This window comes from Podarcis cretensis, assembly GCF_951804945.1.
Source record: "Podarcis cretensis genome assembly, chromosome: 6".
NCBI lineage: Eukaryota > Metazoa > Chordata > Lepidosauria > Squamata > Lacertidae > Podarcis > Podarcis cretensis.
This window is the reverse complement of record NC_137175.1, coordinates 90,815,937-90,831,542: the sequence shown is the minus strand read 5'-3', so window position 1 is coordinate 90,831,542 and position 15,606 is coordinate 90,815,937. Positions and strand designations below refer to the sequence as shown.

At 47.0% G+C, this 15,606-nt stretch overlaps 2 protein-coding genes across 7 annotated transcripts in view; both read left to right on the top strand.

The window, feature by feature from the left end:
• LOC307218680 (carboxyl-terminal PDZ ligand of neuronal nitric oxide synthase protein-like) overlaps positions 1-9,827 on the top strand; it is a 70,082-nt gene extending 60,255 nt beyond the window's left edge. For 2 of the 3 annotated variants that reach the window (XM_079981380.1, XM_079981381.1), the window contains 2 exons: positions 555-846; positions 3,533-9,827. In XM_079981380.1, the coding sequence (XP_079837506.1) occupies positions 555-846; positions 3,533-3,995 (755 nt within the window). In that variant the 3' untranslated portion in view covers positions 3,996-9,827. The remainder of the gene's footprint in view (positions 1-554; positions 847-3,532) is intronic. The other variant, XR_013840027.1, reaches the window with a different exon arrangement.
• The window catches only part of SWT1 (SWT1 RNA endoribonuclease homolog), a 264,858-nt gene that overhangs the window by 11,642 nt on the left and 237,610 nt on the right, over positions 1-15,606 (top strand). The gene's annotated exons all lie outside the window — the stretch shown is intronic.

Sequence of the window (15,606 nt, the reverse complement as noted above, 5' to 3'; positions counted from 1 at the left end):
TTTATTTCTGCGTTCCGAAATCTTATTAATTTCAATTACACTCCGGTCAAAATAATCCATTATAAAATAACTATGATATTAACAACATCCATTCATACTGACACATTAAGTGGTTTATAAAAACTACAAGTGAGGCAGTCAGACTATATCCTTGTTCTTCCGGTGTGTGGCAATTATTCTGTCCGTGGTGTTTCTTCCTGTCCTTGTAAAATATTACAAAAATCACACTGTCCCAATATATAACCTGCTTTCGCCATTTTTTCCTCTCAGCCTGGGAAGGCGAGTGATTTGAAGAACTCGCTTTTCCAATATGCCTCTCAACAGAGGATTTTCATCCCAGCTTGCGTTTATATTGGACTTGAAGTTGTTTTAAAATATGCTTTGGTTATTTGATGCACATAGATTAAATCGCCTTGTGTTCTATGGGAAGAAATTCATTCATTAAACAGATAACAAATGCACATGAAAAACAATTGGTCAGGCTAGGCTGGGTGAAGAGGGATTTTCCTGGCAACTGTCCCACTCACACGGGCGCCATTTTGTTTCTTTTCTAGTTGACCAAAATACGTTTGAGAATTCAAACACTACCGCTGCAACAAAGCTGCCGGCTGCCAAATCGGTCTCCCTTCACCCCAGATCCTCCCCCCGTGTGAGCCCTCGAGGCCCCCCCGAGTGGGTGGGGGGCAGCCAGCACTTGAAGAACCTGAGCAAGACGGTGGGTGCGAAAGTCAACGACTTGCTACGCAGGAAAGAGACCAGCAACCACAGCAGCTTTGGGGTCACCGAAGTGAATGAGCGTGCTGGGGCCGCCCTGTCCTGTGGGCAAGGCCAGGACCAGGAGGAATGGTAAGTGGGCTCCATAATAATAATAATAATTTATTATTTGTACTCCACCCATCTGGCTGGGTTTCCCCAGCTACTCTGGGCGGCTTCCACAACGACCAAAAATACACTAAGATGTCACACATTAAAAACTTCCCTGAACAGGGCTGCCTTCAGATGCCTTCTGAATGTCAGGTAGTTGTTTATCTCTTTGACATCTGCTGGAAGGGCGTTCCACAGGGTGGGTGCCACTACCGAGAAGGCCCTCTGCCTGGTTCCCTGTAGCTTTGCTTCTCGCAATGAGGGAACCATCAGAAGGCCCTCGGCGCTGGACCTCAGCGTCCGGGCAGAACGATGGGGGTGGAGACGCTCCTTCAGGTATACTGGGCCAAAGCCGTTTAGGGCTTTAAAGGTCAACACTAACACTTTGAACTGTGCTCAGAAATGTAGTTCTTTCAAGACCGGTGTTATGTGGTCTCGGCAGCCACCCCCAGTCACCAGTCTAGCTGCCGCATTCTGGATTAGTTGTAGTTTCCGGGTCACCTTCAAAGGTAGCCCCACGTAGAGCTCCAGAGCCATTAGTGGTCACTACTGTTTGCAGCTTCCGCAGGTCACTGATATAGGAATTTAGGACTTTACCTGAGGCCCCCCTCCCCCACTGCCAGAGGATGCAGGTGGTGCTGTGCTCTAAACCACCTGAGCTCAGAGCCTGTCTCTCATTTTAATCCACCGATTGCTGGCTTTCTCGTTAGAGGTGGTAAATTAGGACGATGGGCTGAGATACCTCGCGAAGGACACAGAACCACTTTCGTTTGCATCTGTGTAGCCTGTCCTACACATCTCTCCCCTTGAGGAGGATTCAGCATGAGACCCACATAGAAAGGCTTCTCCCACAACTCGCCCTTGCCAGACAGAAGCCTCTACAGAGTCAGGCCCAGGTGCCAGCAGTCTCTGTTTGTTAGGTCAGGAGATGATGTCACAAGGCCAGCTGGCTACCTGGTTCTTTGCCCGGAGAAAGCTTTGCTCCACAAATGGGCCCTTTTAGTGAAGGAGTGTCTGAGAGGACATGGAAAATTTTTCCCTCTTGACAATCTCAGGGCCACGTCTCCCCAGCTTTGCCCTGAAGAGTGTACCTGACTTAACATGCCCCGGGCACAAAAGCAGCTTGCTAGGTGAGTGCCCCCGAAACAGTTTGAACAGAAGCAAATGTTTTCTGAATGAAATGTGAAATGGGGTAGAAGGATGAGGAGGAACCTAGCTTGTGGTAGTATATTAATGCATGGGGCGCGGGTGGCACTGTGGTCTAAACCACCGAGCCTCTTGGGCTTGCTGATCAGAATGTTGGTGGTTCAAATCCCCATGACGGGGTGAGCTCCCGTTGCTCTGTCCAAGCTCCTGCCAACCTAGCAGTTCGAAAGCACGTCAAAGTGCAAGTAGATAAATAGGTACTGCTGTGGCGGGAAGGTAAACGGCATTTCCGTGCGCTCTGGCTTCCGTCACTGTGTCCCATTGTGCCAGATGCAGTTTAGTCCTGCTGGCCACATGACCCAGAAAGCTGCCAGTGGACAAACGCCGGCTCCCTCGGCCTGAAAGCAAGATGAGTGCCGCAACCTCATAGTCGCCTTTGACTGGACTTAACTGTCCAGGGCAGGCATAGGCAAACTCGGCCTTCCAGATCTTTTGGGACTACAGATCCCATCATCCCTAGCTAACAGGACCAGTGGTCAGGGATGATGGGAACTGTAGTCTCAAACATCTGGAGGGCCAAGTTGGCCTATGCCTGGTCCAGGGGTACCTTTACCTTTTTGCTGCCAGAGGACTCTTGGCTGTGCTGCGCTGGGGCTGGAGTTGGAATTGTGACAACATCTGAACTCTCAAAGCTCACAACCCCCATGGTCTCACACCTTTCGGAGGTTTAAGTCCCAGGACATCCAGCTAACAGAAGGTCGTGAAAGTGGCACTAGGCCATTTTGCCCATTGCTACACTTGATTTAGGGACGCAGGTGGTGCTGTGGGTTAAACCACAGAGCCTAGGGCTTGCCGATCAGAAGGTTGGCGGTTCGAATCCCCGCGACGGGGTGAGCTCCCATTGCTCTGTCCCTGCTCCTGCCAACCTAGCAGTTCGAAAGCAGGCCAGTGCAAGTAGATAAATAGGTACTGCTCCAGTGGGAAGGTAAACGGCATTTCCATGCGCTGCTCTGGTTCGCCAGAAGCGGCTTAGTCATCCTGGCCACATGACCCGGAGATGAGCGCCGCAACCCCAGAGTCGTCCACGACTGGACCTAATGGTCAGGGGTCCCTTTACCTTTACATTAGGTTTTCTTGTGCACCAGAAAACAGTACACCGCAATAGGCAGGCGGAAGATGGGACAGGCCTCTCCACCAGATCAGCCCTGAAGAACTAAGGACCTGCGCTCTTCGGAGGTGTATTCCTTCGAAGAGCTGGAAGAATTTGTGCCACTTTTTAAGCTGTGCTGCCCTGGTAAGTGAAGTGCTGGCTGCACTTTGCTGCTGTCTTCTGCGTGCTACGCGTTCTAGCTTTGGTCGAAATGGAAGCCATTAGCTCTTGCTATCTTGTTTCTTAGAAAGAATCTGGTGACACGGAAGACCTGTGAGCCATGATTGGTTTCAAGTCATGCTTTTCAAAAGATTCGGTAATGCACCGTTCTCATTGAGTGCCTCCCTTAACCATTTCTTCTTATGCTTGTAGGCAAGTCCCCGTCGATGCCATTCCCCGGCTCAATCCACCCCCGGAGATTACCAAGAAGCGTACCCCAAGAGCTCTGAAGACCACCCAAGATATGTTGATTGCCTCCCAGCCATTGGTAGGTAGCGTCGAGGCTTCTTTCCCAGAGGGAAGCCAGGAACACGCATGCCAGCCTTCCAGGAGAGAGGCAGAACGGAGCGAAATGGGTTTGTTGACACAGGAGGAGGTTGGGACCAGCCACAGCCGGGCCTGTGAGGTGCCTGATCTCATCTATAAGGAGAATTTGGAGCCTAAACTAAACACTGCTTACAGGATACCCCCCTCCCCGGAAAATGTGGCGCTCAGTTTGAGTGCGGGCAAGAGCCCTCCCGAATGCCAGTTTGAGAGCAGCGTGGGCCCCTCCACAGCGGAGACATCCACCCTGGAAGCTGAAGGTCACAGTCCAGATTTGCTGTCGTTTGAGTAGAATCATCTCGGCTGCTCCCGTTTCGTAGCAAGACTGTCCCTGCTTCGGCTGCTCCTTTCTAACATTTCTTGATGACAGAACGGACCCCACATCGCCAAAGGGTGGCTCCAGTCGGGTAAAGTTGTGGGCAGCAGGTCAAGAAAGGCAGGTGTTTGCATTTGGCAAGGGAAGCCAGCCATTGGGGGCTCTGGGCTGCCTGGGCTGTTCTGCTAACCAGTGGAGCATCTGTGGACCATCCTGAGCAAACATCACCTGCCCAACCTGCGTCGGGGTGTTGGGAATGCTGAAACTGCACAGCCAGAATGAGAATCACTTCCCTCCAGAGACTGGTCCTTGTGAGCAGAACTGGAAAGTGCTGTTGTTTAGCTGTTGTCCAGCTGTTTTACTGTAGCGCTGTGCCTTCTTCATGCCAGTTCTGCCACCCGGGACTCTGAACCCTACAGCTGTCTATATTCATCGGAGCTTCACGGTGGCTGGGGAACAATTCAGAGTCAAATCACCGCTGTGCCGGTAGCCTTGCCAGTCGCTAGCCTTGCAACCTAGGAGTCTGTGATGAAGCTGAAGCATCTTCATCTCGTGCCGAACTTCTGCATAAGGAAGCACTTGAAGCCAGCTTCGTTGACAAATCCCTTAAAACCTCATGGTGAGAAGCAAAAGGGTCTTCTGCTTACAGCCACTCTCACAGTCTTGTTCCTGTTACTCCTCTGCTCGGACCAAGACCTACCTTCCTTCTTCTATTTGAGCTGCGTTTGACTCCAACAGGCCTTCTAATAAAACTTGTTTCTGGAATTCCTGGCAGAGTCCTATTTATTCAGGTGACCAGGGACCTTAATCTCTCTTGCCAAGTTGATGTTCTCGTTAAGCACACAAGATTCCTAGACCTTGGGGGGGGGGGAATCCTTGAGGATTCTGCTCAAGAGCCGCTCGTCCTGGGGAGCCAGTGTGGTGTAGTGGTTAAGAGCGGTAGTCTCGTAATCTGGGGAACCGGGTTCGCGTCTCCGCTCCTCCAAATGCAGCTGCTGGGTGACCTTGGGCCAGTCACACTTCTTTGAAGTCTCTCAGCCTCACTCACCTCACAGAGTGTTTGTTGTGGGGGAGGAAGGGAAAGGAGAGTGTTAGCCGCTTTGAGACTCCTTAGGGTAGTGATAAAGCGGGATATCAAATCCAAACTCTTCTTCTTCTTCTTCTTCTTCTTCAGTGTCTTCCAGGAATACAGTCTTTGCTGCTTCTATCTCCCTTAGGAGTGTACCTCATCGTCTTTCTAGAAGTCTTCAGTCCTGGCCTTAACCTTTTCCTCCCCCTTTGCTGTCCAGACTCAGCGCTGGGTGTTTTCAAGCCAAAGAGAGAGCAATGAGCAGCTTGTACTGAAATCAGTGTGCTCTCTGTCATCTGCTGGTGTTTCCTTTACCCTTCCTCTCACTTTACCTCAGGATATGAAGATGGCAAAAGCCCCTTCCATCTGACTTGCACTACAGATGCCCAGCTACATTTCAGATGGATGGCAAGCATACTCAGCAATACTATTTGCAAATGCCAATCAAACGGCTTTAACTCTGTTGTGCGTGAAGAGCTGATGAAACGCCACAGCTGCACGATCACCACGGATGCTCATACGATTTCCAAACAGTCTCAGGCCACCAGACATTCTGGACAAGGGCGTTCCACCTCACTGGTGAATTTTCACATACCTGGTTACATCATTTGTCTTTTATACAAGTATTTGAAATTCAGCGAACCTTCCTATTTATCGCCAAAGTGTTTCTGTTACTTAGCAAGTTTTATATACCACTTAATCAGAAAAAAACAATCTCTTAACAGTTTACATGAAATGGTACAAAATGTTAAATGAGATACTTGGATTTCAATGTGCAATTTGTAATTAACATTGTTAAGGCTCCCCCCCTTTTTTTTCCCCCTCATCTCTCAATTTTGCTGGGTTTGAAGTGAGAAATTCCACAAGTTGTCAGTTACTGAAAAGTACTAATTATGACTGCACGATATATCAAATCCTGTAAGAAGAATTAGACACACAGAGAGAGAAAGAGTAGCTGTGTGCCTAAGAATCAGACAAATTCCCGATCTGAATCAAGCTGATTTGGAGAAATTCAGGAGATGTTTGAGCCAAACTGGACTGCCTCCAAAATGTTCCAAACCAAATTAGATCCCCTCAAAGCCTTGTGCATATTAATTCGGAGATTTGGAGGCAGAGAGAGAGAGGCAGGCAGTGTATTTGCAAAAACTCCAACATTCCCAAATTTGCTTTTATTAGGAAAACACAAGGGTGGGAAATGTGGGGCCGTAGTTTTGTGATGGACAGCTTTCACTTTTAACTGGGCAATCTTTCCCAGGTTTCTCCTTTCTTCCTTCCCGTCGCAGTGCTTTTGGGAGGGATGCAGAAGCAACTTGTCAGAGGCTGATCCTGTCCTTTCAGTGCATTTTGCGGCTACATGTATGTGGCGGCAGCAGCATAGTGTTCCCAAGGATGCTCAAAGCCCATCACTTTCCCTGGCTGGGTACTGCTGTCACCAATGCCCCTCGCAGCACATGGAGTTCCACAGGGTTTCCACAAACTGAATCAAGCTGTGCCAGCTCCCCTGTTGCCTGGCAGCGAAGGGCACGACACCCCTTCCTGCTCAAGGCAACTTAATAACAGAGGACCATGGGTGCCAGGCAGCCAGCCTGGCTTGCCATTCTGCTGCCTCCTCACCCACTGCTTAGCATAAAGGCCAGAAAAGCCCTCAGCATCTTGCTCTAAAACGCAGAGTGGGTTGGAAACCTGTTCTCAGGCCGAAAGAATAAAAGTGTGAGGGGGTGCCCTGGGGGCAAGCAGGGTTGTATGGTTGCACTAAGCACTAATATAACACTGTGCAGGTGTGTATGTGTGTGTAGCACAGTCACACAACACAGAACACAGCAAATTACCTACAAAACAGGGAGGGGGGCTCCCTTTTAGAAACACCCCAACTTTAAAGCGCAGTCTATTTTATTCTGTCAGGGATGAAACACTTTAAAGTTTCTTTCTGCAGTGTTTTCAGCTGAGCAGGAAAACTAAAAGCACCCTAAAAGTGTTTTTCATTCATCTTTACAGCCATTCTCCTTAAGTTTTGCTGCCTTATTTACTGTATATGGATATAAATTGCCCACAAAACCACAGAAGGGAGAAGGAAATAAATCCCTTTGCAGTGCCCACCCCACTCTAAACATACCTAGCACAAAAAATCCCTGCACCTGTCCATCTGAAATTTTCCAGGTTTCTTACTAAGAAACACTTCTATGTTTTCATACAAACTGACCCCAGAATAGGGGAGGCTAAGTTACACCTTTTAAAAACTACCCTCAAACTTGCAGGAAAAGCCATCCTTCTCAAATTTGGTGGGAATTATCTTCTGGGAAGGAACTAACAGGCCTGGAAATTTCATCCAGTTCTGCCAGAAAAGTTTGTTAAAATAATAATAATAAGCCAATGTATCAAAGATGCCCAACACACACCAAAAAATCTCCAGTTGTTTATCTGGAATTTGACAAGCTTCATCCTCTCAGAAAGAAAGGCTACCATTCAATTCTGTCAAAAAAAGAAAAAAGAAAAAAAAAAGAGGGGGGATGGTCGACTAACACAGGGAAATCAATAAATGGCTATAACCTTTCCCCCTCTTTTTGGAGGGTAGTAAAAAAAATGGATTTACTTAGTCTTCTCTTTTCTGTAGTCCATTTGTATGAAAAGAGGGGTGATTCTAGGTAAGAAAGTAGTCTGAAGCGGTCAGTTCTATCAATCAAATACAATTAAATAACCTGCGAACTATCAAATATTATTAAATAGCAAGGCATGCCAACTTTCTCGACACACCATATAGTTTTCAAACTTTTTCCCAGGGGACCCCGAGTTGTTTGGAATCTTATGGCCTGTTCCGCAGTGAGAAAAGATCCACAATGGCCTTCCTTGAAAAACAGTGGCTAAAGGCTGCTACTGATCTTTTGCATTGGGCAGCCGCAAGGGAACATTGGGTGTGTTTGAGGGCACAACTCCCAGTCCATGGTGTGCAAGAGAAAATCCCAAGAGTGCCCTTGCGTCACTGACTCTGCCCTCGCTCTAGGGCATGCCCCAGAATCTTTGCGACTTGTTAGGAGTCCTTGGCCCAACAGCTGATGCCGCAATGTTCCCTGAAGGTTATGAAAGGTTATGGGGCTGTGGTCTGAACCATTGAGCCTCCTGGGCATAGGTAGGCAAACTAAAGGCCAGGGGCCGGATCCGGCCCAATCACCTTCTAAATCCGGCCCGTGGACAGTCCGGGAATCAGCATGTTTTTACATGAGTAGAATGTGTCCTTTTATTTAAAATGCATCTCTGGGTTATTTGTGCAGACTGCCTGGTGTTTTTAGATGAGTAGAATGTGTGCTTTTCTTTAAAATGCATCTCTGGGTTATTTGTGGGGCATAGGAATTCGTTCATATATTTTTTTCAAAATATAGTCCAGTCCCCCACAAGGTCTGAGGGACGGTGAACCGGGCCCCTGCTGGAAAAGTTTGCTGACCCCTGCTCTTTGGCTTGCTGATCGGAAGGTCAGCAGTTCGAATCCCCGCAACAGTGTGAGCTCCCGTTGCTCTGTCCCATCTCCTGCCAACCTAGCAGTTCGAAAGCGCACCAGTGCAAGTAGATAAATAGGTACCACTGCAGCAGGAAGGTAAACAGCGATTCCATGCACTCTGGCTTCCATTACAGTGTTCTGTTGCACCAGAAGTGGTTTAGTCTTGCTGGCCACATGACCCGGAAAGCTGTCTGTGAACCAACGCAAGCTCCCTCAGCCTGAAAGCGAGATGAGCGCCACAACCCCGTAGTCACCTTAGACTGGACTTAACCATCCAGGGGTCCTTTACCTTTTTTTTAACCTATGAAAGGAGCTATGGTGGGACTAGAAAGCAACACTGCAAGCTTGCTGTCAGATAACAGCTACTGAAGTAAAATATTACTGAGCATGAACTACGCACATCAGATATTTAGAGAATATTCTCTATTAACATTTGTAAATAATAATTATGAGAATTTTTGGAAGCAACACTCGTAGGACAGGCAGAAATTCAGCAGATGATGTTTTCACCATCGATGCTACTGAATTATTATTACCTAGCTCTTAAGACATAGTGCCTCTTTTAAGAAACAAAAAACCCAAAAACTATTCACATGAAGAGTTAGACACAACTAAACCCAGTGGAATCATTGCGCTGAAGCACAATAACTCTTTATAGGACTGGGCTGTGATCCATCCAGCTCCTCTGAGAGTATTGTAATTCTGGGTAATAGGTCTACTCAGATTGAAGTTTGCGTGTGAGATGATGAACTGTTTGGACGTGTATGTGTTTAGGCACAGTTAAAGAAAGATGGTTAAACATTGTGCAGCGTTGCCTTGTTCATATTTTCTCAGAAGTAAAGTCCCCAGTGGTGTTCAGTGGGGGCCTACTGACAAACAAGTGTGCACAGAACCGCAGCCTCATTTTCCTGAGAAAAGAATTACCTGGGGAAAGTATGAAATTCGAATCAACTCCTGTTTGAAGTGTATTCACTCTTCAGATGTCTTAACGTTGTCACTCAGATACCTGTTTCGGATATGTTTGTGTTTATGCGTATGTCCTATATAAAATTATAATGTATTTTGTACTGATATGTAGAAATTGAAGAAAGAAATCTTCATCACTTTTTAATGAAGGAGAATCTGCAACAGCACTAGTATTTGAAAATCACAGGTTTCGCAAGAAAAATGATAGAGCTTTTAAACTCTGTAATCTAAATGTGTTCTAGTGTGGGCAGTTCGTATTGCACAATAAACTCTTTTCACCTTATGAGTTGCAGTGGTTTTCTCCTCTTCTCCGTAAACTGAAACACCATGAAAGCAGGTTGCTAAAGCTGAGTTTCTCTTGCTGTATAAGTCTGCCTGACCTTCTTGCACACACCTTATGCCTTAAAATCTTAAGCATGGTGCAAAAATCTTCCTTTTCTGTTGCATTTCTTATGTGGAGAAAGGATCCTAAAAGAAGGCATGGTTGGCTGCAACACTTGAATACCAGCACTGCACACCAAGAGAAATGCTTGCAGGTAATCTGTTTTATGTGTATAAAAAGAAACACAACCACTAGTATCCGATCAAACTGCACCCTTAAAAGTATTTTATCTCCACCCTAAGTCTTTTCAGTGCAGCTGTGGCTTCATCCAAATGCTGGACTCTCCATAGACCATTTTCTAGTCTTGTCTACAGAGGCACCTACCGTATTTTTTGCCCTATAGGATGCACTTTTCCCCTCCAAAAATGAAGGGGAAATGTGTGTGCGTCCTATGGGGCGAATGCAGGCTTTCGCTGAAGCCTGGAGAGCGAGAGGCGTCGGTGCGCACCGACCCCTCTCGCTCTCCAGGCTTCAGGAAGCTATCTGCAAGCCTTGGGAGCCCGCGGGAGTGCCCACCGGGCTCGCAAGGCTTGCGGGCGGCAGCCTGCAGCCCGAAGAATGGGGCGCACTCGATAGCGCACCCCGGGCTTCGGGCAGATATCGGGCAGCCCCACAAGCTCGGGGGACAGCGGGGAGGCGGAGCGCTGCCATCCCGCTATTCCCCGACCTGGTTTGGAGGCTGGCGGTGGGGAGAAGCAAGCAAGCTTCTCCCCACCGCCAGCCCCACAAGCTCGGGGGACAGTGGGCAAGCCGCTGCCCCACGGAGGCTAGGGAGGCTGTCCCTGAAGGCAGAAGAGGGAGACGGAGCGCTCCGTCTCCCTCTTCTAGCTTGGGGATGGCTGTGCAAAGCCTCTGCAGGCTGGGGGGGGGGGGAATCAAATTTTTTTTCCTTGATTTCCCCCCAAAAAAACTAGGTGCGTCCTATGGGCCGGTGCGCCCTATGGGGCGAAAAATACAGTATGTAGATGGTCACAGTTTGAAAAACAAGCACAGAATAGGGAGGGTTTTGCTGTATCAAGGTAGTTCTTAACTTTAAAGCTTTAGGTAAGCAGTTCTTAGTCTGGTCTGCCATCTTCTGGCAGTTTTCTGTAACTCTTCACACAATAAAGGCAAGTGCCAGAAGAGATTTGTTCACCTGGGGAATCCCTCTATATCTTAAGAACTAAAATACATGTGATAGCAACACTACCATGTCCTCCTCTGAAAGGCAGCAGGTGCTGGTTTTTATATGATTTATAGTGCAGCATCTCAGCGCCTAGGACTTGCCGATCGAAAGGTCGGCGGTTCGAATCCCTGCGGCGGGGTGCGCTCCCGCTGCTCGGTCCCAGCGCCTGCCAACCTAGCAGTTCGAAAGCACCTCCGGGTGCAAGTAGATAAATAGTGACCGCTTACCAGCGGGAAGGTAAACGGCGTTTCCGTGTGCGGCTCTGGCTCGCCAGAGCAGCGATGTCACGCTGGCCACGTGACCCGGAAGTGTCTCCGGACAGCGCTGGCCCCTGGCCTCTTAAGTGAGATGGGCGCACAACCCCAGAGTCTGTCAAGACTGGCCCATACGGGCAGGGGTACCTTTACCTTTATAGTGCAGCATATCTTGGATTCAAATCTTCACAGGCAACTCAACTTATTTGTTCAATAGCATTTTCTAATTAATTTATTTTTTGCCATCACCTACACAAGGCATAGGCAAACTCTGGACTACAATTCCCACCATCCCTGACCACTGGTCCTGTTAGCTAGGGATCATGGGAATTGTAGTCCCAAACATCTGGAGGGCTGGTGTTTGCCTATGCCTGACCTACACCAGCTCAAAGGAATTTGCCACAGAACATTAAGCATTAATCTTGACTATTGCGCTGTCTTATAAATATGACGGGAAATGCAAAGTACAGTCCAATGCTATTCCCAGAGCATTGGCTCATCTCTTCTGGAGGAAATATCTCATTAACGTAGTCTCCTTGTTGGAGAATGTTAGCAGTATCAGATTTTGAGGCAGATGCTAAAAGCTCCAGCATGCTTGCTGCAACTTCAATAATATCCTTTTCTGAAATTGATTTAATTCCTTACAGTGTGCCTATTACTCTTTACAGTTCTGAAGCCTATCGTGTACATTCAAGCGAGGCCCAAATGCTGTTGTTTGTTTGTTTGTTTGTTTGATGGATGGATGGATGGATTGATTGATTGATTGATTGATTGATTGATTGATGGAGCAAAACTGGTTTCTTGATCCTGGCTCCCTTTAATCCACATCTTGAGTAATTGAAAGGCACTTAAATTGTTGGATAAAAGCTTGAAATTAGGGCTACAGTAGGCTTCCGTTGTAGGATTAAGGTAAAACTGCATTGCACCCTTTCCCCACCACAGTCTGCTCAAAACTTTTAAAGGCCAGGAGATTTAAAAGAGAGAACATATTGCTGAGAGAAACCAGATATTCAGGTACTTGATAAGGCATACCTTCCCCAAAACATCATGCGACCCCATCTATTAATAGCATCTTTGAATCAAGTCACAGGGAGTTGCAGCTATTCAGTGTGTCATGGAGAGCTGATTCCTAAAATAGCAGCTCAGTAATCTTTTATGATTCTTGAATAGGAGGGTACATCACACACATGCTTACGTTTAGGTAGCTCTGTCCAACAAAGCAAGACCAATGCCGAAATTAAATTAGGGGGGAAATAGTATTACCTGTGCTGAGACCATCCTCGCTTCGCTTCTAATGGTTCCTTTTCTGATTATATTTCCCACTTAACCATGTATAGACAGGGGCTTCACACTTGTACTGTAGCAGCTAGCTACATAACCAGAAAAGCAATGAGAGGAATGATCCGTTTCCTTTCAAAGCAATTTAAACATTTCTGAACCCAGCATTGGATGTGTCATTTGAATGGGAACAATGGGAGGAACCCACAAGTTGCATCTGAGTCTTTGATTTCCAACACATTTGGAAGAGAGTTAATTTCATCCCAGTGTTGGTGCTAATCAGATACTTAAGAGACTACCTTATTATATCTCTTTTCTATATTTTTGGTGATCACTCATAGCCGAGAAATATAATAATAATAATAATAATAATAATAATAATAATAATAATAATTTATTATTTGTACCCCGCCCATCTGGCTGGGTCTCCCCAGTCATTCTGGGCGGCTTTCAACAAAGATTAAAAATACTTTAAAATGTCACACATTAAAAACTTCCCTAAACAGAAAGATTGTCTTCCCATGGGGGTTGGACTCAATGGCCCTTGTGATCTCTTCCAACTCTATGATTCTATGATTCTATGAACACAGTCGTAACAGTGAGTCCATAAGTGAGTGTGGAGGCCAATTCTGGATCCACACGTCCTTCCACAGTGGGGATATAGGTGTCCGGGTGGGAGTTGATCACAGTGAGGGTTTGCCAAGCGTGCCTTCCTCTTAGCACGTTTCTCCCTTGCATCCTGAGTTCAAGCGTCTTCAAAGCCCATGACACCTTTGGTAAAGGCTGTTCTCCAACTGTAGCGCTCACAGGCCAGTGTTTCCCAGTTGTCGGTGTTTATACTACATTTTTTAAGATTTGCCTTGAGAGAGTCTTTAAACCTCTTTTGTTGACCACTGGTATTTCGCTTTCCGTTTTTAAGTTCGGAATAGAGTAGTTGCTTTGGAAGACAATCATCAGGCATCCGGACAACGTGACCAGTCCAACAAAGTTGATGTTTGTTTTTTAATAATTTTTTATTAAGTTTTACAATTTTATACACATTACAATCTCCAAGAAAAAGAAAAAATACAATTTCCATATTCCCCACCCCCATGACTTCCTCTTCTGGTTCTTTACGTATTAACTTCTCCTGCTTGCTTTATCATACCTTAATATTAAATTCTTTAGATTAAATATTGTTCTATTCTTATACTTTTTATAAAGTAATTGTTTTCAAATTGCCTCTTATACTTTATTATTTCCCAATTTTTACACCTCAATCTCTATGTTTGTTTTGTTAATGGTGTTTACCCAAACCCTGCTAGTGAGTTCACTTCATTACAATGTTTTTGTAAGTATAACATAAATGGTTCCCAGTCTTTTTAAAATTCTCTATTGTCTTTGTCTCTTAAGTTTCCCAGTTAGCTTCGCCATTTCCACATAGCCCATCAGTTTTTCCTTGCCGTTCTTCTTTAGTTGGTATCTTGTCTTTCCGTTTTTGGGCCAGTAGTATCCTAGCCACTGTTGTGGCGTACATAAATACCGTATTTTTTGCTCTATAGGACGCACCCGACCATAGGACGCACTTTGTTTTAGAGAGGGAGAAGAAAATAATTCTCCTCCTCTCTGCTCAGCGCCCCTTCAGCGAAGCAGCAGGAGAAACGGAGCCCCTTCCATTTCTCCTCCCGCTTAGCTGAAGGGGCGCTGCTCCTTAGCTGAAGGGGCACCTAAAGGTAAAGGTAAAGGTACCCCTGCCCGTACGGGCCAGTCTTGACAGACTCTGGGGTTGTGCGCCCATCTCACTTAAGAGGCCAGGGGCCAGCGCTGTCCGGAGACACTTCCGGGTCACGTGGCCAGCGTGACATCGCTGCTCTGGCCAGAGCCAGAGCCAGAGCCGCACACGGAAACGCCGTTTACCTTCCCGCTGGTAAGTGGTCCCTATTTATCTACTTGCACCCGGAGGTGCTTTCGAACTGCTAGGTTGGCAGGCGCTGGGACCGAGCAGCAGGAGCGCACCCCGCCGCAGGGATTCGAACCGCCGACCTTTCGATCGGCAAGCCCTAGGCGCTGAGGCTTTAACCCACAGCGCCACCTGCGTCCCCTCTGAAGGGGCACCTACCCTTCAGCAAAAGCTACCCAAAGGTACCCAGTGCTCGGCAACCCCTCGCGCTCTCCAGGCTTCAGCAAAAGCAACGTGAAGCCTCCGGAGCGCAGCGGGAACGCTCCCGCTGCGCTTCGGAGGTTTTGCGTTGCTATCGCTGAAGCCAAGGAGCCTGCATTCGCTCCATAAGACACACACACATTTCCCCTTAATTTTTGGAGGGGAAAATGTGCGTCTTATAGAGCGAAAAATATATGGTAGTTTCTTCTGTTCCTTTGGCAAGTCTTGACCTATAATGCCTAGCAAAAAAAGCTCCTGGACTTTTAACAAAGGTTATCTTAAACATTCATGTCATTCAACAAAGTTGATGTTGAAGAATCATTGCTTCAACAGTGGGGATCTTTGCTTCTTCCAGGACACTGGCATCAGAGCCAGGCTTTTAGTGTGGCTGCCCATTCTGTGCAATAGCATTTCAGTTGAGACGCAACAAGTCCCTACTAATATGCACTCTCTGGAAACAACGGAAGAGATTTTTGTTCCGATAACCTTCCCCACCTGGACTAACAGGTTTCTGTCATGAGTGACTGCTTGGCATTGTTTCTGAATTCATTTGTTGCTTTTGCGTTGCTTCTTTTCAGCTGCTTTTGTGGTTTGAGCGTTGCCTTGAAAGATGGGTGGAAGGTGATTTAAAAAAAATAACAAAAATAACACTATGAACTTCGGTAGATACTTCCAGGGCAGTTCACATAAATACAGTGGTACCTCTGGTTGCGAAAGGGATCCGTTCTGGAGCCCCGTTCGCAACCTGAGCAGAATGCAACCCACTTCTGCGCATGACGCAATTTTGAGCGCATGCACGAGCGGCGAAACCCAGAAGTAACCCGTTACTTCCGGGTCACCACA